Below are 23,442 nucleotides of genomic sequence, written 5' to 3' on the forward strand. Positions count from 1 at the left end.
GTTTCCATTGAATATATTGAGAGCTGCGGTTCTCCTGTTGATCCTTGAAGGTGTTGTTGAATAACTAAAATTCTTATCTTTGGACAAAAGTTCGTTCACTGGCATCGTAGTAAGATCTTCTTGATTACTTTCTTCACTTTCAGAAGGGTACGGCGCGATTTGTTCATCATTTTCGGCTTCAGAAGGATCATCATCACAACTTTCAGAGTAGTCTTCGACATTATCATGTTAACTTTCATCGTCGGATGGTTTTGTCAGTAAATGTACAGCTTCATCAAGATATATCATTTTTGACACGGTTTGAATATTTCAGCTCCTATATATATAGGATTTATGGATTCTTCTAGAATATTCTAGAAGCTTCAAGAATATTCTAGATTATTCTAAATACTTCTGTAAAGTTTCTAGAATGTTCTAGAACAGGCGTGGGCAAACTAGGCAATAAACAGGACGTCTACAATTATTGTTGGAGTGGAGTTATTATCCTCAATATCCATCTTTTGAAAAGAAGTTGTAAAATTAATATATTTTTACTATAATTTGCTTTTTTCGGTTGCCCAGGCCTGTTCTAGAATTATTCAGGAAATAAATAAAGTCATTTTTATGTTTTTTGATCTGGGGCCTAATAGGCCCCAAAATATCCTTAGTGGATGTTTTAAAAAAATTTTAAATATTATTTCGCAAATGTCTGAAAAGTCAAAATATTATTGCTCCTTAAAATATAAAGGGATAGGGTCAGTTAATGGCAATTTCATTTAAATACAAAATTATTAGCCTAATATTAATAACCTTTCAAGTTGCTCTGGGGCCTATTAGGCCCCAATTTTCGTAGGAGTGTTAAATAGGAACAGCTAGCACAGATATCCCTTGAGTAGCTGTGCGCGAAATTCAAAAACAAACTAAACTTTTAAAGAAACTGTCAGATGAAAGTAACTAAATACAAGCACCTCAGTTTACTTAGTTGGACAGTTGTCAGGTTAACCTGACGAAAGTGTAAGTTGTTCAACAGTGAGGAAATTTTGCTTTAATTTAGGAAATGAGGAAATATAATTCCGTTATCAACTTTTTGTTGTATAATAAAACACCTAATTATTTTAATTATTTAGACTGTTTATTTGTTAACAATAAAGTTGCACAAGATGCTATCTGGACTGCGCCCATCATGAATTTAGCGTTATAAGCTCTTAAGATTATTGCTGAGTCACTTACCATTTCATGAGATAATGACTTATTATTACCATTTTTTAGTTTCAAACAGTTATTGGGTGCCCTGCTTCAACAAAATATAAATTTTGGCAAAAGGCCTAGTCGGCACGGGAATACTGTAAATACAGTGTGGTTGACATATCACATATTCTTCGTTACTGTCACTTATAATATATTTTATTCTAAAACAAGTTAAACGATATGTTTTTAGGTTATGAACACAAAACTGCAATTCAAGGCAGCAAGTAAAAGTTACGTATGCTATCTATGTGATGAGTTGTATCGTTTCGTATGATCACTTCTGAAAAAAACTACCAGAAACTAAATACCTTTAACCATTCTTTCAAATTGAAGGGCAGAAACAAAAATTATACGTAAAATAAAATGTACGCATATATATATATATATATATGATAAATATGATAAATTTCATATGATAAATTTGTGTAGTATCCAAATGGCACATCCCCGCTAGCACAGCAGTATGTCTACGGATTTACACGCTAAAATCAGGGGTTCGATTCCCGTCGGTGGACTCAGCAGATAGCCCCATGTGGCTTTGTTATAAAAAAACACACCCACCCACATGGTACAGTAGTAAGTCTACCAAAGGGCAACATTAAATCCAGGGGTTCAATTCCTTGCGATTGGCATAGCTGGTAACCCAATGTGACTTTGTTCTAAAACAAACAAAAGCGAAACTACCTGTATAACTTTCAGCGAATATCTTTAAAAAAAAAGTGAAGCACTTGCGATGGGATATATTTTAGGTTTTATGGTAATACAAAGTAACTATCGTATCATAAAAAAAAACATTTATCTTAATATACTTTAATTAAATCTTTTATATCTGAATCAGGTAAACTCGTAGGACACTTCCGAACTTTTATAGTTATCAAACTCTTTCTGATGTTTTGTGTTGTTTGTTTTGTTTTTTTGAAATTCGCGCTAAACTACACGAGGGCTATCGATGTTACTCTTCCCTAATTTAGCAGTGTAAAATTAGAGGGAAGGCAGCTAGTCATCACCATCCATTGCTAACTTTTGGACTACTCTCTTTTACCAACGAATAGTGAAGTCTGCCGTTATGTTATAATGCCCCCACGTCTGAAAGTGCGAGCATGTTTGTTATGATGGGTATTCGAACTTGCGACCTTCGAATTACAAATTAAGTGCTTTAAACATCTGGACAATCTGGGACGAAGTTTTGTAAAACCATAAAATAAACCAACAATAGAGTATATGGTGATAGTTTTATATCCATTACTTTCATTTTTGTTAAACTGTAAAAAAAATAATTTATTTATTACTGAAATCTGCCTAGGTGACATCAGTATTACAATAAAAATATATAGGTAAAAATGTTGATACATCAAGGAGCGTGTGTTCTTCTTATAGCAAAGCCACATCGGGCTATCTGCTCAGCCCACCGAGGGAAATCGAATCCCTGATTTCAGCGTTGTAAATCCGGATACATCAAGGAAGAAAGAAAACGAATATTTACTTAAAATATTTCATTTTGTGGTCAATAGCTAGAGCCACAATCACCATTCAGCCCTGGCGCAAAGTTTCATGGGATTGAACGACATTTTGGCAATTTTCGCCCCAGTAGGGGAGCTTTACTGGATGCATTCGAGGACTTCTGATGTTTATAGCCTGAGCAATTATTCGCCAAATAAAGAATGGTTTAGGTAAGTACACTGGGTTTCAAGTGTTTGTTACCCATATGTGTTAAACGTAACAGTATTTAAGTACGACTTAGGAAAGTGAGTTGCATGACAGCTATTGAATTAACACAAAACTGAAGCGAGGTATTAATCGTATAACTTCACGAGCTGGAGCTTAACTAGGCCTACATACAAGTTACTGCTCATTACTTTTAATAGTGAGTGGTACGGTGTCACCGACAGTATTGATATAGGTTTAGTTACAGTGTATAGACTGTAGTGTGGCCCATTTTCGAAGCTTAATTTTAAGGTGCTTTTTGTTGTTGCTGTTTGTTGATAAAAAGTGTGTATATTTAAAGTGCAGTGATATTTACTGTTGCAAGAAACTTAAGTTCAATATACCATTACCAGTTACCATATGTTGAGTTAATTTAAATTTGGTTGTATCATAAAATGAAAAACTGTATAACAGTATGTAGTTTAAATGTTAATAACAAGTATTCAATAATTCAGTGGTTTATGTTGCATATGAGAAAAGCTCACTAGTTTTGACTGTAAATAATTTTTAAAAATCTTAAATATTTGTGTAATTCCTGATAATTGATAGAGGGATTATTTTATTCAAAGTTCTATAAGCATCTCCTTTATTTTCAGAAAAGTTTTGGTTTCTCCTTTAAACTTCAACAAGGGACAATGTGATATTTCAAGGCTGTTATTTTGCCCCATGTTAAGAAATGTAAAAATTGAAACCCACTTATATTTTTAGGAAATTGTAGAGTTTATTAAACTCATAAAGTGCTGACCCCAATTACTGCTGACTGTTTCTTAATTCCAATGTTGATCACCTTGTCAGAAAAAATAAAACTGTATTAATTGGAGCCTGCTAGTACTGACAGGACTGAGTCTACAGGTGGGTTAGGCAACCATCTCAGGGTCCTGCAGCCAGACTTAGTGATATAAAAAGTAAATATGTTCCAAGAAACATCAATTTTGTAGTCCTGCTTTAATATAATGTTTTGGGGGCATTGGACATATTAGTCCATCTCAGTTGTTCCATCCTCTAAATAAAAAACAACTTAAAACCATCCCTTATTATTCATATACTTATCAAGCTTTTTCTCAGACTGTTTTATATTTATTTCAACAATATCTGAAGACTACCCATCTTAAAGACCAATGACCCTGTTAGAAAAATCAAAATGTATTAGCTGAAGATGACTCCTACCCTGCCAAAAGTTATACTTGTGTTCCCTAGTTTTACTATTCTCACTCTGAAGTACAAAAAGAAAATGGTGATATATCAACATTATCAATAGCCTTTATAATTTTAAACATTTCAGTCAGATCCCATCTAACTCTTCTTTTTTGAAGAAAAAATAATTTGAGAGATTTCAGCCTCTTCTCTTGTGATAACCCTTCCATTCCAGACATCATTCTAGTAACCTTTTCAACAATTCAGTATCTTTCATAAGGTAAGGAGTCCAAGACTGAACATAATTTTCCAAATGTGGTCTAAACAATGACTTGTGCAATAAAATTATAACTTCTTTAGACTTGTATTCACTATTTTTGCAGATACAACTTAAAATCCTGTTTGCCATACCATTAGCAACAGCACATTGCTTGGATTACTTTTGAGATTGATGAACTGTCACACCAAAATCCCTTTTCTTGGTAAAAGGGTTAAGGTTATTTCCATCCAAATTATAATTATATTTCAAATTATTATAACTCGTATACATTTATTAAAATTAAAACCCATCTGCCATGTAATTGCTAAATCAGCAGCATCCTCTTTACAGTTAGCAACATCCGCTACCTTAATATCACCTGCAAATTTAAATAATTTATTAGCTGTTCCATTCAAATGTAAATCAAAAATAGCAAAGGTTCTAAGACTGAGCCCTGAGGTACCCCACCTGTAAATTAATATAGTTTGACTGAACTCAATATGTAACAACCCTATGCTTTCTTCCATCCAGCCACTCTTCTGTTCACTTTGCTAACTTATTTCATATATATATATATATATATAATTTTTTTTGCAAGCCTTTTATATGGTACCTTATCAAATGCTTTCTAAAAATTGAGGTACATCAAATCTACACTTTTACCCTCATCAAACATAAGCAGCAATGTTTTTTGAAGAATGTCAAAAGATTTATTAGGGAAGATTTTCCCTTAAAAAAAAACATATTGTCTATTCAATAAAATTCTGAAGTTTGTGAAATGTGTTTGCAAAGCATGTTTTACTAGACTTTCCAAAATGTCTTCCAGAACTAATGTAAGACTAATGGGCCTATAATTATTGGAATGGTTTTATCTCCCTTGAAAAGAAGGGTTACATTAGCTAATTTCCAATCCTCTGGTAGCTTCCCACCATTCGAAGAACTTACAAAAATAGTAGTAAGTGTCTCACATATCCAATCTTTAATATCCTTCAAAGCACTTGGGGAAATATGTAACCGAGAAGCCTTGGTTTTAAACTTCCCCTTTTTCTTTAACCAGCTCAGAATTAATGCAGTTATCTTTTTTATCTCATTTCAGTTTATCAAGTGTTCAATATGTGGAATATTGTTTAAATTGTTAGTAAAAACATTGAAGAAAAAACCAAAATTTAATAACCCAACCATCTAATATTCATAAGATACTGGCCTTTCTTTATCATCCTTCAAGGGTTCTACTGCTATTCAAGGATTTTGTTTACCCTTAATGTATTCAAAGAAATTCTCACTGTTCTACATTTTCAGCCAACCTTTTCTCGTACATCCTTTTTGATCTCTTGATTTCACTAACATTCGTGGCCTTCTATAATCTTCTAAATCTGTCATACCAGTCATTTTAAATTTCTTAACTTTAGGATATTGTTATTTAATTTTCTTTCTTAAACTCTCTTAACTATGATGTGTTTTTGAGTGTGTTATGGAGGCTTGCAGCTCATGCTAGTTTCTTACTAGTTAGTTTTGCATTGTCCAATACAGTTGCCTTGACTTTGCTTATGGTAATGACATGTATTTTGTATGAGCATGTGTGTGGAGAATCTAGTTAAATGAATTTTAAAAGTTGTTTTTATCTTCTTACTTATTATATAACAATGGCAAGCTGAGGCCAAGATATAAATAGAAAACAGGAATCTGAATCTTTGTAAAGAAAGAAAAACAAAGCATATTTCTTTGGAAAACTCGCATATTTGAGAGGATATATGAGCAAATAGCCAAAAATGATGAGAGAACTGATTTTAATAATAATGATAGTGAAAAATGTGTGTATAATATAAATATTGATAGTGATAAATGTAATGAAAGCAAAAGTGGAACTTCATAAGTGTTCCAAGTAACTCGATGGAGTTTGCGGATTTGAATACAATTGTAAGGGCTAATTTAGTTTCTTCAGTGGAAACAACTGAAAACATGGAAGGTGAGTCTGTTTCCTGAAATGGTTTAGATGATCCATGTGAGTAGGTTTTGCTGTTAAACAATAATCAAGAATGTAGTGTTATTCAAAACAGCCAGATTCACATTCTCGGAGAAAATAATGGCTTTCCTATAGATAATTAATAAAGAAGACATTTTGTTAACCCTTTTGTGACAGGTTGCAGATCAAAGGCCATGTCATCACATTTGCTGACTTTCATTCAAGATTTTATTGAACTACTATTTTATGAATTTATGTCAATAATTGTAGTATCAAATTGTAGGTTATAATTCAAACTTTAATATCATATGTGAATTAATTTCTTAATTTAAAAATAAATATTGAAAAAACACCTAAATATAGAATTTTGTGAGTCACGTGCTATGTCGAATGTAGCACTGGTTAAAATAAGATCTTCTTGATGCCAAAATACAAAGTCTGTAGTCTTGTACAAATTAGAAACTGAAATTACTAATATTGACAAATTTAAAATATAAAATAAGACCCTTGTGTCTTTTTATTTTGCTGAGATACGGCTTATGTACTGAATCGAACACAGTGGTTCCACTCACCTCTTTACATTTTTGGAAATGCTCCCTTATATACAATTATTTGGTCATCCAGGAATAAATGTCAAATTCTTACAATGACATTTAGAAGCTGAATATTGACTAACTTATTGTTACTTGGTTGGTTTAATCCAATGTTTGTTGCTTACAAAGTGCCTTAATTGTCTGCTGTTTCAACTCTACTCAAATCTTTCCCCAACACATTTTCAATTTTTCAAGCACTTTTTAAACAATAAAACTTTCAAGAAGTTCATTGACCACAGAAATTCTGATTTCTGTAACAAGGGCATAAACAGCGTTGCTACACATTGACAAAAGTGTGTTAAAGCAAAAGGCACTTTGATTAAAGCATGTTTTACAACACAGGTTTATACTTTTCCAAACTTTGCAGTTTAAATATGACATTTAAGTTTGGACAACCTAATACTTCTGTCTATGACATGTGAATAACCACTCAAAAGCTCAGAATGCCTCCCTTGTGGGTTCCTCAGCTGTTTTAATCTGTTAAAAGGCTAACACATTCTTTTGAATTAAGATTTCAAGGAGGTAGGTTGTGTCTTTAGTGTTCTCAAAGTTTCATATTTTTCTAAACCTAAATACAATTTAGTTACTACACTTGATAAACTGTAGTGGAATTCTGTGGTATCAATTTAGTAATTTATGATTTTGGTTTATGGTTACTCAACTCTATGTATAAAACCTAAAAAAAATATTTTGTTTCATATCCTATAAATGTGAATTTTAAAAGTTTTTGAAACCATTGTCTTACAGCAATCAAGTTCATAGGTCATAGCTAGAAGAGATAACTGTTTGCTTTACTTCTTTATTTACTGTTTTCTGTTTTAAGAAATATAAGTTTAACTTATTTCTAAATAGTAATAATTAATATTCAGTAAAATAATTGAAATGTGACTACATTGCTTAGTAGTAGTCCACTAAAACACAGCCAAGAGAGAGTCAATTTGTAAAGACTAAAGGTCAGTTTTATATTATTGGATACAGTAACACAAGTGCATGTGCACTGCATCAGTGGGAGTTGTGTAATGTTAGCCAGGCTCAACTGGAAGGCCAGTATATTATATAAAATAATAGATATATAAATGTATTATGAGACTTAAGCTACTTAGACCAAACATTTTGTGTTATAATCTGTTGTCATTCTAGCACAAAGAAAAGCACAATTTATATTTATTTCCTTTTTTTTAATGATGGTTATGAGTTTGGTCAAATTGGCAGACCCTGTGTAGTGAGGGTGTTGAAAATAACATAAAATATAAAGTCTTGCTAAACATAAATGCTCAAGATGTATTTAGGAGATTTTAGAGATTACACAAATAATATTTGAAACTTATGGAACAAAGAATAGTTTTTTTTCTTCATAACATGAAATCACTTCGCACTCGGACTGGTAATAAAATACCCTCTATTCTCGCAGACAACTTTTTAATAAAAGTACTATAATGCAAAATCTGTTTTTTTGTGTACAAAAAAAAATTGAAGTAGTTACTAAAAGTCTACCAAAATTTGTGAATATATACATACTACATCAGAATGTTATAAATATGTAATGTGTGCAACTGTGTATACAAATTTATGTATGTTGTTATGAGCTGTTTGGAAAAGAGTTATTTTTATTGTAGACATATTTTAAGTAATGATGAAGTGGAAAGTGTGCTTAATGTTAGTTGGTGTATTCTTGAAGTAAAAACTATTTTGCTTGACTTGTTTGCTTTCAAAATTGCAAACAAAGATTAGCCTTTCTTCTCCAGGTCATTCAGAGTTGAAAAAAACCCAAGTTTAGTTTTAAAATCACATGAAAATAATAAAGAATATAAAGAATGTGCAATTAAATGTGGGAATGCAGTTAACAAACATGCACAAATGGAAGTGGAGAAACACTGTTGGAGGAATATTTTAGACACCTTGCAGTTTTGACATCAAATAATTTATCCTTTTGTGATAATGAAGAATATTGTATGAGCTTGTAAAATGTTGTTGCAAGAACATTTGAGTCATGTTGTGAAGATTGAAATACACATTCACTACCTCAGTAAAACTATCCAAAACAAATTAATTAATTTAACAGGCAAATAGTAAGATACTAGATAAAATGATAGAGGTGAAATGTTGTGCATTTATTTGAAATGCACAAGAAATGTGAGTTGTATTGAACAAATGACAATGATTTTGTGTTGAACTGAATTCAATACTAGGGAAAATGAAGAGTATTTTTTTATTTTCTGTCAACAGACAACAGAAATAGGTGTTTCAAAGTAATTTTGATAGAAATAAAAAAACATTTGCTTGGACATTCAAGATTTTCATGGTCATCTATGATAATGGTGCAAATACATGCAGTAAGAAGAATGGTGTTAGAACAGGAATTTTTAAAGTCCATCCACAAGCTTTCTTCTATTCTTGAAGTTGTTATAGTTGGAATATGACCTTAGGACATGCTACTCCATCTTGTACAAGAGTCGAGATATGTTTTGGTTTAATTGAAAGACTTTATTTTCAGCATCTTAACCAGATGGTGTGTATTAAAAGAAAAGATAAAAAATTACTTTAAATCCATTTTCAAAATGTAGGTGGGAGTGCTGCATAGATAGTGTGAAAGCTGTTTGATTTCAACTCAAAAGAAATCTGTGGTGCTTTATTAGAACTATGTTAAATTCTAAGGATGACTGCAAACTTCATAGTGAATGTGATTCTCTCATTAGCGAGTTTATGTCATGAATTTTAGTATCTTATTATATGGTATGATCTTTTAAGCACTGTACATACTGTATTTTTCATGACAGAGTAATATATGTACTTATGTAGCAGTGTAAAGCACATGAGTTTTCAAAATGGATTTGTGTATATAAATTGGCATGCTTTAAGTTTGCACTTTCAACCGTCAAAGTTTAGACTTTGAAAAATAATTCAAAAAAGGGTGATGGCAATTAAAGAAAAAAAATGTTTCAATCATGATAGTGAAGATTAACATACTGGTGATTCCAAAGAAGTATTCAAAGTTCGTAACTTTAACTTTATAATTGGTACAATTTGTGTACTTTCTGAAACCTGATGTGAGGCTCTTAAAAAGTATAAGGAAATGTTCCTTCTTCTTGGGGTGCCTCATTTTGCCATTTTTCTTTAATTAAGACGAACATCGTGTTGGCAACAGCATCAGTGACAACCTGGTGGGTTGTGATCCAGAGGGAGCTCAGCTTATCAATTTTTTTCATCAAAGTTCTTTGGGTTCTTCTTGCTTTGTGAATTACAACTACTGTGTTTATCTCATTATTTACAGCATATTATGATTACTTCTTTGTTAGGTTGTTTTCCACTTGTAGCCTTTCTTCAGGCTTCTGTGCAACCTTGACTGGTAAGTTTATAATCATACTTTTCTTTTCCTCTGAGGGACTCTTGCTTCATTTCATCAGTATGTGGATCATGCTTTGTGGTGCTTGATCAGGTGTTCTTCAACTTGAGGTCTTCACTCACAGCCATGTTGACTTGTGCTTTGTCTTCCAAGGTTTTGCAATACTCGCTTCGATAGGGGTGTTTCACAAGATTGCTTATAGATGAATAATCTCATGATATAATTGCTTCATTAACTTGTCCATTTTAGACTACTATCCATGGACTGCATGGATAAAGCAGAAGGGGAAAGGTCCCATCCCTGTCATGCCTTGTATTGAATAAATTGGTATGGTCTGCTTTTCAAAGTAGGGTTTCATGATCACTCACTGCATTATCCCATGTGATAACATTCCTCCAGACTTCTCACCCTCTCTTTCGTCCAGTGAAGTATGAGAATCCGTACCTCAGTAAAACTATCCAAAACAAATTAATTAATTTAACAGGCAAATGGTAAGATACAAGTTCTAAGCTGCTTAGGTGAGCAACCATGAAGGCACTCATTTAAATGGGTTTCACATAAAGAAAACTATAACCATTCAGTGCAGAGTAGGGTGTGGGTGTAGATAATGTATTATAATTCAGTATGTGATATATACAAATGAGTGAGATATCAAATTGCAGTTCATCCCTTAGAGTGGGAGCCCTCATTTGGGTTTTGGATTTAGAGAGAACCAATCAACATAAGTCTTAACATGTTTAAGGTTGTCTATGTCCCTCCCTTTTTCATATTCCTTCTGTGTTATGGGTCACAGTAGAAGTAAAAGAAATTGTTCCAGTTCTGTTCTTTTAGCTATCCTTCATTATATCTTATTCCAAGAATGTTATTGCTTTTTGGATGGTTTCAGTCAGTTTTATTTTTGAGAGAATAATTTGTTATATGGACATCCTTTTGATTCTCGATGTCAGGTCCCTGGATCAATAGAGCAAAGCTAACACCTGCCATGCTCGAGAGTCTGTGAGATTCTAGATTCCCTCCATTCTCTTGAATTTAAGTGAAGTCAGTATGATCCTTGTTCTACACCTCTGTGGACATCTGTTTCTAGTGGCATGGGATTTGGGTGTAGTTGACTTACTGAATACAGTCTGTTGTGTCCTAGCCACTACACCAAGGGGCACATCTGTTGTTTTACCTACTTATATACTTTGTGGGATTAAGCTACATACATATATTTACATGTTTATGATCACAATCCTGCCAGGCCCAGCATGGGCAGGTAGTTAAAGCACTCGACTCATAATCTGAGGGTCTCTGGTTCGAATCCCCATCACATTAAACATGCTTGCCCTTTCTGCCATGGGGGCATTATAATGTAGTGGTCAGTTTCACTACTCATTGGTGAAAGAGTAGCACTAGAGTTGGCATTGGCTGGTGATGACTAGCTGCCTTCCCTCTAGTTTTACACTGCTAAATTAAGAGCAGGTAGCCCTCATGTAGCTTGCACGAAATTCAAAAAGTAACAAAACTATCCTGCCACAGTTCTCTCCCACTTGAATGTGCTCCTCACTTTTTTCTGCCCTTATTTACTATACATTTCACACTTAAGCAAAGACTATATCTGGTTCAGATCTTTGGATTTTACCCTTTAATTTCTGGGAGTATACTTTGGATGATTCTGGGGGGGGGGCTACTCCTGTCATTCCTCCGTGCTGGTCCCATCACCTTGTTAATGTGGGATGCTAGCTAATCTTGTGAGATGAGGGGACTACAGTATAGGAAAATTATAACTTTGGGCTACTTACCAACTCTTACCTTAATTATTCATATATTTGTATGTTTCAGTATCTTTTGCAGCAAGGTTTAATAATCTTTGTTTGTACATTATTATAAATTATGCTGCATTAAGGATTTGCAACCTTCTTCAACAAATAGCATACTAAGTACCCATCAATGATCCACCAAGTATTCATTGACCTTTTTCTTAAGGAAGGGATACATTACATGGATTGGTTGGGATTTCAGTTTTTTTCTTTTAAAAAAAAGATTTGATTTATTTTCTCTTGATAAGAGAAAGGTAGAAGTTGATCTTACTGAAGTTTAAGTGATCATCCATAAGATAAATACCTGTGGTTGTTTTGCTATATTCTGAAGATGAGAGGGTGAAAAGTATTAAAAAAAAAAAGACATCCCTGTGCTCTAGTGAATATAGTTTAATTTTACTAACAGGTGATTGGCCTACATAGTAAGTTGCTATCAGAAGCAGTAGAGGCCAGCACTTTATAGCAATAGGAGGGGAGTAAGTGGTTATCTAAAAATTAGAGGGTGGGTTTTAAGTTTTAATTTGTAAAAATTTGCAAGTGCTCCTTTTTGTTCATATAATATAACATGTGTGCACTTTGATGTCATAGAGTTTTAAGCTGTTCAGTAATTGCAATGAAAGCAGCCACATTAGTTTATCAGATTCAGAAAGAAAATGTGAAGAATTATATTTTGTTTCTTTAACCTTGTGTAATGATGACCATTAATGAAAACTCTTCCGGTTTGTTGTTCTTTAAACAGTTTATTACTGGATCTGGAAGATAGTGTGATTAACACACTTTTGAAACAAGAAGATTAGCTTGCTGGCTTACCAGTTCTTCTGAATTATACTAAAGTTAACCCAACTAAAAATAATAATGATAAATAACTGTATGTTAAAGATGAATGAATAATATTGTATTATTAATCCTTATCATACTTATATTTTGTAAATGACTTAAGATTAATAATAATTACTTTTCACTTACTTAATCTAGTTGATGCCTTAATATTTTCTCATGCAGTTGATAGTATAAAAAAGTCTTGATCACTACTGTGTTTTTTGTATTGGAAAAAAGGCTTCATTGGCATTAGATATAACAGATGTAGTGTGGTTGACTTATCCCTTTGTAGTCTTTGCTTTCACTCATAAGTTCTTAGATTTATGTTACCATTGAAATGGAAGGATATAAATACACACAAAATTATGTTCTTGATTATTAATTTATGTATAAGTAATCATTTAAAGAATGACACATGTATACCTGCTTTCTGATTTGGTATTAGGTCAAGTACTCAGTAGCAGGCAACTGAATGATATCTGTAATTAATGTTGTGTATAGTCTCTGACCTAGAAACTCTACTTCACCTTTATGGTTGTATTGCATGCTTATATCTTGTAGATTTGATTTTGTATTGCTGGTCCCGGTGTTACACAAGGAAACATGTTTTTCTTAATTCTCTTGGTACTGTATGTTGTTTAAAGTTTCTATTAATATTTTTGTTAATTCATGTGTTATTAAGCTGTATAACAAAACATACAAGTAGCTCCTATATTGTATAGTTCAGTATGAATACATGGGTCTGTCCATCCAATCCTTATAATGTACAATATATTATTATAAACTCTTGCATTGTATCAGGGATGTCATTATTCAAAATAGAAGAGTAGGTTTCAAAGGTAATGGGAGGATTATCCCCCAGCCTAGATCAAAGGGGCAGTGCCCCTTGTCATGGGATTCAGGGAGCAAAGCCCCCTTAAATTAGATTTTAAGCATTTTCATAACAAGTAAATCTAGTATCTGGAGCAAAATTTTAAGCATTCTAGGACAGCTGAGTTTTGTTTCTGGAACAACATCAAAGTTAAAAATGTTTCAAAATAAATTCATATAGTTCATTTCTGTATCTATAATAATATAAGAAAAACTCCCAATTAAGTGGGGCCTCTGCATACTTTTTTTTTACTGCTGTTGCAAAATGTTTTCATTGTGTAACGCATATAATGTATAATAGTTTTGGAAAAACCTATATTTTTTTGAAATTCAAAGATATAAACATGTAATTTTTGTGGAAATCATCTTCACTATTTTGTAGGCTTAATACATTTGTTAACTTTGTATCAGAACATTAAGGTAAGACAAAATATTAAGTTATTTTAATAATTTCACATTTGTTTCCTTACAGACACATAACAGATGAAATTTTAAAAACTGGTTTCTAAATGGGAAATTTAATGAAATATTTTCTGGATCTTTGCACAAAGAAATCTAAAATCTGCTCCATAATGAAGAATAACTGTAACACTAGAGGAAGGGGTGGTAAATGGATTGAACAATAACCTAGCCATTGCTAGTCAGTGTGTGTTAAAAATAGACCTATGAAAAGTATAGTTATTGCTAATTTACATCACATTCAAGTCAGTAGGATTATATATGAATGGAAATTGGTGATGACGTTATTGATTTTATAAGAATTAGCAGTTGCTTTACAGTTTGGGGATGTATTTTAGCAGAAGAAATTATACCATATACCATACTACAGTATGGTATCAATTACTCTTCTTGCAGTCTTCATAAAGTACAATGCATTATACTATATTGTGTATCACAGTTGGCATATATTACTGTCCTATCAAACTTCATATTATTCAATGTCATGTTGAAGCATTTAATATTATAAGGTGTATGACAAGATTTATTGTATTGTAATTTAATTTTAATAAACATTATTTACAGGCAATTTGATTTATTTCAGAAAGAAAAAAAATCCTGAATATGGCTAGATTTGTCAGTGTGTGTATTTTAGTAGAGAACTTCTAAATACTAAACAAATAAACTTACTGAAATTTGTAAATGTGTGTTTTGATAGAGATCTTATTACCCAAACTTAGATTTGTTAGCACATGTGCTCTAGTAGAGATCTTTTAAACATTTATCAGCAGAATATTTTAATTTGTGTAATTAAGAACAAAGGTTGTGTCTATAATCAAACTGAACATGTGTAATAAACACTAAGTCATTTCATAATAGGCCTCAGTGTTGAAGTGTAGGCCATGTATTATGAAATAAAGGTAAATCAAAATAGTTGTTTCAGTCTAAAACAACTGAACTTACTGCTGCTTTATAGTGAAATGGGCTAGGGCTGTGCCACTTTTTTGTTTTTATTAAGATATGTAGGTTCCTATTCATTGCTCACCTTGTAAAACTTTCACTTGCCTCAGGCTATGAAACAACTGTTGATAATGAGCTGTACATTTTTTGGAAAAGTCCTAAAACAAAATTATCTAAGTCTTTTTGCCATAAGTTTTGTTGTTGTTGCTGAATGCAGTATACAATGGGAGATTAACACAGTAAACTATAATCAAGTTATGGAATGTTTGTATAAATAATATGAAGTAAATGGGAAGATGTGGCAGACAAACAGGTATACTGGATCAGGATATATTTTATTATTATTATTGTTGTATGTTGTCTCACTTTTGTGTCAGGAGAATATGAAACATATGTATTCGATTTAGGTGTCACTTTGTTTGACAAGTCGTATGGACAAACGCGTACACCTGTATTTTGTTTATAAATCCACCATTCACTGGGTTTGGCAAGTCTCACTACCAACTTGTACACACACGTGTCTAATGTTGCAGTATACTTGTCAAAATACTACAGGAAAGAAATCTTGTGCAATTCCGAATGATTATATATTGTTGGCAAAACTCGGAAGAGTTAACTTTATATGCATGAACTGTAAACATGTGATAACTAATCTCTGTAATTGTTTAGAAATAGTAATTACAGTGGACGTTATCGGACATTTGACTTCTTATATATAGCTTTATTATATAGAATCTGTTGTTTTATCTACGTTAAAATAGTATTTCGGTAAGGAAACACATTACACTGATATAATCATAAGTTGACAAACAAAAAATAAAAATAACGATTTATTTTGGTGGAAATACAATATGTTTTGACAGAACATTGTTTGCTTATTTATTACTGCATTAGAAAAAGCTTTAGTAGTGTTTGAAATTGTTTATATTTTATCAAATAATTCAAGTTTGTTTTAATGTAGTTTACACGTTGATCTACAGGCCTAAAGCAGTATATCAGTTATCACCACCACCATGGTACACAGTTCATGTGGTACATACATATTCAAGGTTTGCCAATCCTTTACCTCCTGGGGCAGATCTAGATGGTTGTGGGCGTGGCGCTGACGCTTGTAAGGGTCATGACATACGTCAGATTGCGTACCTAAAAAGGAAGTATACAAGTGACAGGGGCTACACAGTTTCACCCTCTAGGACCTTTGCGTAGGATTTACCTTCACGTTGACGTGGTTGAGAAAGGGGTTATTAGCTTATAATGCGTGGAGATAATTGGAAGGATATTACATCTTTCCATAAATATCAGTAATTTGAAAAATATTTTTATCCAGTAATTCAGCAACTTTTTCGCGTGATAAGATGGAAGTACTACTTTCGTGTTACCCTTCATCATGTGCGTTCGAACTCGTACAGTCAGTCTCACAGTGAAATAATTAGCGAAGCTGACTCAGTTGCAGTCTAACCAAGAACATTTCCTTAGTAACGTGTTATTTTATTTTCCGATTTCTACTGACGCTGCTATAGTCACAGCAGACTTCATTCTCCGTCCTATTAATGAAGGGATCGGACATATTCTTTAAAATAACTTTATTTTAAAATTATATATCCACTCCTAGACATCATCATTACCATCTGTCTGTGTATGCGTGAATCTGTCGACTATCAATACATCTGTAACTGTTTACCCTTGGTTTACCAAACGTACTTCACATATAACATGTTTTTTGATACTTCATTGTTTAGCTCGGAATTGCATCACGTGTGCTGTTTGAGCTCATTTGTTTGGGTGTTATGACCTATTGTCTTTCTATCTTTAAGGTTTTATAAACGCAGATTCTTCCAGTATGGACTTCGTGTTGTTTATCTTTCAAAAGGAATACTTGAGAGTTATCTGTTGTTTTTCCAGGAAGTGTAACTTCATTTATGTTTGTTACTATGCACAAAAATCAAAGGATATTTCCACACACACACACACACACACACATTCTAGTAGCTTTACATGGGTCTGTTACATATAAACAAAACAGTTAGGAAATAAATCCAATCACCGCAACTATGAGTTCTCTCATTCTACAGTGTCGTGTCACTGTTACTAGCAATGCTCTTGTTCTAACAACTGCTGTGCCACTGTAACTTGCAGTGTTTGTATTATAATACAGTATCGTGTTACTGTAAGTAGTAATGTTCTTGTTTTAACTTGTGTCACTGTTACTGGTAGAGTTTATATTATAACATAGTGCTGTGCCACCATACTTCTCATTGCTTATATTGCAACAGTGGAGACGCGAAATCTACGTTACACCTGATCTAATCGTACTGTTCGAATATTGATAAAAACAAATACATGAATATGATAATGCAATTGTTGAATATTCAGAATACTGGACTTCCAGATGCTTCCATTACGATTACTGGTGTGTAAGTTATCAGGACCTCATAAAACACAAGTTATGTACCTGAAGTGTAAAGACAAAATGAGGAGACACGACTATCTAATACAAGTGTTATAAAACATTTATCGTAAACAGAACATTTGACTTTCCTTTTTTGGTATGCGCTCTTCTTCAGCAGAATTATCCTATTTACATTTTCTTTTAGTCACGTTTGATATCTTGTCGTTTTGTTTATGCTCATATGAAGCACTAACTATTTTGTTCAGCTAATTGGTCTCCGGCCGGGAGTAGTCAGTCTGAGGGTAATTCGTGATACGAGAAACCCCCTTGAAGTAAAAATGTATTCTCAAGACGGCTGGTAAGGGTATTAAAACTTTAATTAAAATAAAGTACAGAACAACGTTTCGACCTTCTTAGATCATCTTCAGGTTAACAATGTCTTGAGAATACAGTCTGAGGGTAGTGTGTTGGACTGTCGGTCTAAACAGCCATTGCTCAATTCCCTTTCCTGCAAAAAAAGCAAATGGTTAAGTTTCTCACTTGTTGGCCTAAGTGAAGACCAAATTCCATACTTCTGTTGGGAGTAGCCCGACTTGACATGTACACTGTTGACTAGTTCTCTCTAGTGGCACAGCGGTATGTCTGTGGTCTATACTGCAAGAAACTGGATTTTGATACCCGTAGTGGGCAGAGCAAACGTAGCCCTTTATGTAGCTTTGCCCTTAATAATAACCACAACAAATGTTGACTGACTGACTGACTTCCTCTAGTGTAGAAGTTTAAAATTGAAGAAAGTTTGCGCTTATAGCACTTTTATCAGTTTGCTCGAACATTAAACAAAATAAACAATATTTAGCCCTCTGGTGGAAGTTCTACAGAACGATTGTCATAATTGAGTAATATAAAACAGGCACGGTGGTCAATTTTACATTCATTAATTTATTGTAGTTCATTAAAATTAAAATTAATTAGGATCTCCATTTTTGCATAATTTATTCACAAAACTACAATACATATGATGCATTAAAATGCAAATTTTATGAGAAAAAGGAATCCATTTTATCAATGTGTCAAATCTATCAACTGTCGATTAAGTAATTTACGTTTACTTATACAATACAGGATAGTCTATTTAGATTTCAGCTTATGTTTTTCTCTTCTTAACGACTCGGGTATACCTAAATAAATTTCAGATTAGCAATTATTCTTCAAATTATAATGGATCGTGTTTTCTGTTTCTATATGTACTGACCCTGATGGCTTATAGCTCTAAATCTATTTTCGATCACCGCGATGGACACAGCATAGAAAGCTCATCGTGTAGTTTTGCGTTTGACAGTTTAATACATCATAGTGCTGTTGACAATACCCTTCGTTCCATGGCTTTTATTGATCGTCTGAGTTGACCAGTAATATGGAGTTAATAACCCAGCATGCATCTTGTTTATTCTATTCCTAATGTGGCGCGATTACAGACAAGTCCCACAGCCACCCTGTTAGCGAGGTCATGACTAAAGGGTAACTTTCCCGTGACATGGTGAGGAGGGAGAAATGTTTTTCTGGGGAAAGGGCAGTATGTTTTCTCATCTCTAGAGATATTTGTTCCATATAGCTATGCTTGCAAAATAGTGTAGCTAAAGTTACACAAGCAGACATAAAGTTACAGAGTTAACTAACCAGGAGTGATCACAGTTTGTCGTACTTGAACTGTAAATCTGTGGACTCGAGGTTTGTATCCCGTTGCTGCAGAAACACGTTCTACACTTTTGGACGCTGTCTTTTCTCTGTTGTATAAGCCCAAAATTGAGGCATGTGCGCAGGTGGCCTTGTGCTTGTGTAGCTTTACGATAAAGTTTTGAAACAAGAAAGAAAAGTTTATAGGTGTTAGTTTTGGAAGTTAGTTTTAATACCATAACTTAATAATTTCTTACTGTTATTCAAGGACAACAAAAACAAATATTAAACAATAATGTTGATTTTTCTCATGGCTTTAATCGAGTTTATAATAAATATGTACTTTATCCTCTATATTTAAATATTTCATGTCACTAAACAAAGAACGAACGTTATAAATCACGTGGCAGGCGTGGCCTTTGCCTTCCAGACTTACAGGATGTTAAACAGCCGTTAGAGAGATAATGCTTAATCTTTTGTGGAGCATGCGCAGTCTCTTTATCTCAATAGAGGCAGTGTTTGATAAAAACCTATTTCGTTGATCGATTTGCTGTGCAGTTGTACAAGGTGTATTAGATGGAGAACCAGGGTGGGGCCGGCTGGATTTTCAAGTATTACATTGTTCCTTAGAACAAATGTTTACGAATTAATAATACTTTGCTCATAAAGGAGTTAAGAAGCATTGGTTGTACGTATAAGATTTATATTTTAACTAGATGTACTTGCGCTAGGTCCCTCAAAGCGTTTGTTTCAAGAGTAAATAAAACAAAGGTTAAATAGTTGAAAATATTTTTGAAGTTCGTATATCATGCTGTTTTGTAGCCTACAGAGTGTATAATTCGTTTCGTGATTTATGGCGTGTGCACATTTTACTGACGTCACTACAGTACAGATTGCAAATTTAAGCGACCCTTATGTGACGTCATTTTAGTGATTTCTAACTAACAAACAACACTACTGCACAGTGGTGTGAGTGGTTAAAACAGGTGACCCACCACCAGATGGCCTTCGTTTCTATTTCATTGCATTACATGAAGTTATATTACAGACCTGGATCGATTGACTAATTTTTACAAAAAAATTTCTGTTAACGATTGTTAACAAAAATAGGGTGTGGTGTTTAGAAGTATAAGTTAGAAGTGCACAGCAAATTGGAGAGAACAAACTTGTATTAATGAACAACGATAAGTAAACATTCATTAATAAATACCCACAATATTTCTTGCTATCTTGTACACGAACATCACCGATTAAATACGTAAAAGTGTGCGCAGGAGTGGGAATGTAGTTTGTTGATTCGTTATGTGCGAAAGTTTGATTATCAGGTGTGTTACAACCATGGACACTTTGGACATAACATTTTGAAACTCGTAAGATGACGTCAAGGTCACACACACACCACACGATATCTATTGGAGTCACTGTCTAAAATCATGTTCAAGCAGTTTTGATGAGAAACCCACTTGAAGTAAAAATGTGTTTCAGGACAGCTGATATGGGTAATAACACTTTTACTAATAAAGCAGAGAACAAAGTTTCGACCTTTTATGTTGTCTTCAGGTTAACAGAGAGAGAGTTTGCACCGTCCTGAGATACAGGGTCACTGCAATGCGCACGTTATCCCCGCACGGCCAAAGTGTTGTGTCAAACATGTTTCCTGAATACAGCCGTTTGAAACTGGTAGACTATATACTGTTTGTTTAAGTTATCTGTGGTATATGATTCTGAAACTTACATTTGAAGTTTATTAGATTTGTCGAGTAGAAAAATAAACCAGTATAGAAGTTCAAACACGCTTCCATATTTGCAGGGTACTCAGGAGTTTGGCGTTTTGATCAGGAACTTTTATGTTGACTTAATTGGAACTTGTACATTCGTGTACAGTTCGAGTCATTTTGGGTAGATTTACATATTTGTTGAAGATATTTTCAGGCTCTGATAGTTAGATATTTTAAGTGTATAGAATGATATATGTGTATAGTCCAGGTTCTCGCTGGTAGAGATGTTATTGTAGGTGTTTCTTGACGTTTCCAAGTTCTAGTAGTCAGATGTTTGTTTCAGTGAATGTTGTGGTTCAACATTCTTGGCATTTTCGGAAAGATATTTGTAGTGAAATTTGTACCTGTAGTATTAAACTGTGAATTGTTTTATTTTGTGTAACATTTTTTATATTTCATTGAAGCGATAAAGCTTTTTATTTTCTGATAGACAGGAAGCTCACAGCGACTTCTGATATAACGTGATGCTGCATGAAACAGCAGTTTTAATCTTTCACATTTAAGGTCATCCGGGGTCAGATGTCGGATATAGCTATAGCAGCAACACGGAGGTTTAAACAAAATAATTGCTGTTTGTTTTTTTTTGCATAATGAAAGATACGTGTTTTCCCTATCATTTAGTAACTTCGTTATTGATTTTTGAACTTTTCACGGGGTATTAAAAATAAACTTATTAAAAGACCAGTATAAACAATGTTAGTGAGACGAGTAGAAATTCGAAACTGTAATGTTCGCTAAAAGCTTTCCTCTAACATGGAATAATACATACAAAATAACAATCACAATATCTGAAAGTATCTTTAAACAGTACAGTTCAGATCCTTACTAAAGGATTACCGTCCAAAACAATAGTAATAATATTTCAGGCAGAACAGACAGTCGGTTCATTAACTGACTATAACGACAGTAGGTTTAATTGGACAGTATTGTTTTAAGACCTCATGTAGAACAAAAACACCCAGCCGTTCCACTGCAGTCTTTTGAACAAAAATTTCTTGAGGTGATAGTAAAAATCTATTAACAGTGGTTGTAAAAGATATTCAGCTGTCCGTGAAAACATGCTCATAATATTGTTTAGATGTAATAGCAAAATGCTCATTTAAGATGGTGTATAACTTTTCAAATAGTTTGAGTGAAGATAGTTCAAAGGGCGGTCAGTACTATACTATTCAAAACAGTTGAAGGCTTATCGTGGTAAACAGCAAATAACTACATTGGCCAAATGTCCTGTGCATGGTACGTGAAATTCTACATGTATCTTGGTAATATCAGTAAGCAGGCCTGATCTCATCAGGTGTTCCCGGGTAACGGCTGAACCAACGAGGTTAGTCAACTGGTGACCTAGGACAGAGGGTGGTCGTAGAAGCTCTTTGTAGTTTACCTGTTTGTTACTTGTACCTAAGACAATTTATTATAAGTTTGTAATTATTATTATATAATTTTAGCAGCTCTTCTGGTAGACTGTTATTATACAGTCATTTTGAGTAAACATAGCTCACTGTTCGTTTAGTACCAGTACTACACTAAACAAAGTAAGGGCAGTTGTTTTTTACAATGTTTTGCTATTGTTATCTATTGCAAGATAAAATAACTATAATAAGCTATTCTTCACCGTCTCCTTCTCCATGTTTATTGTTATGTAAATCATGTTTCTGATGGTCTGTTTGTTTTTGTTGTTTAGCTTGTTAATACGATCTGAAATCTTCTAATGTTTGTAGGAAAATCCTAAATCGATCGCTAATTATTTTTAATGTTGCCACTTGCATAATTATATATTTCGTCATTTTGGTTTCCGTTATTTTTTAATTTTAATATACTATAGAATAACAACTTTTAGAAATTGGAAAAAAAAATCCACTTTTGTTGTTTCTTTATCGAAGCAATACGCTTATGAGGTTGACGAGTGTGAAGAGACAAGAGAATACGAAAACACACAAGAAAACGAAACCAAGCCTTTTTAATTGATAGCGCAACTGAAAACCAAACTTAAAACCTAATTTCACAGGTGTATCACCTTCAAGTGATATCCTTTATTTTACCTAATTGATAAGTATTAAGTGTTTCGTTACATCGAATATTTCTGTCATGGTAAACCTTAAACACATTTTATGAACTTCAATTAATGTGGCCTGAGAATACTGTTAAGTTTCCGTCATTTTAAACCTGTGAGGATTATTTATTTTACTTCACTAAGCAGAATTATTTTGTTATAAAAAACATTTCTGTACAACTGTATACAAAAATTGATAAGTGAAGTCTCAAAATAATATTACTTTCCAATAAGATTTTCGAACCTGGTTATTTTTGTTTGTTTTGAAATTTCGCACAAAGCTACTCGAGGGCTATCTGTGCTAGCCGTCCCTAATTTAGCAGTGTAAGACTAGAGGGAAGGCAGCTAGTCATCACCACCCACCGCCAACTCTTGGGCTACCAACGAAAAGTGGAATTGACCGTCACATTATACGCCCCCACGGCTGGGAGAACGAGCATGT

General features: G+C 33.3%; 1 protein-coding gene across 5 annotated transcripts in view; it reads left to right on the forward strand.

Annotated features, from left to right (window-relative positions):
- LOC143235393 (focal adhesion kinase 1-like) overlaps nucleotides 1-23,442 on the forward strand; it is a 122,275-nt gene that overhangs the window by 2,213 nt on the left and 96,620 nt on the right. For 4 of the 5 annotated variants that reach the window (XM_076473510.1, XM_076473512.1, XM_076473522.1 and 1 more), the window contains exon 2: nucleotides 2,605-2,897. In XM_076473510.1, coding sequence (XP_076329625.1) covers nucleotides 2,779-2,897 — 119 coding nt within the window. In that variant the 5' untranslated portion in view covers nucleotides 2,605-2,778. Of the gene's footprint in view, nucleotides 1-2,604; nucleotides 2,898-23,442 lie in introns of those variants that run through there. The other variant, XM_076473516.1, reaches the window with a different exon arrangement.

This window comes from Tachypleus tridentatus, chromosome 12 (genome assembly GCF_004210375.1).
Source record: "Tachypleus tridentatus isolate NWPU-2018 chromosome 12, ASM421037v1, whole genome shotgun sequence".
Taxonomy (NCBI): Eukaryota; Metazoa; Arthropoda; class Merostomata; order Xiphosura; family Limulidae; genus Tachypleus; species Tachypleus tridentatus.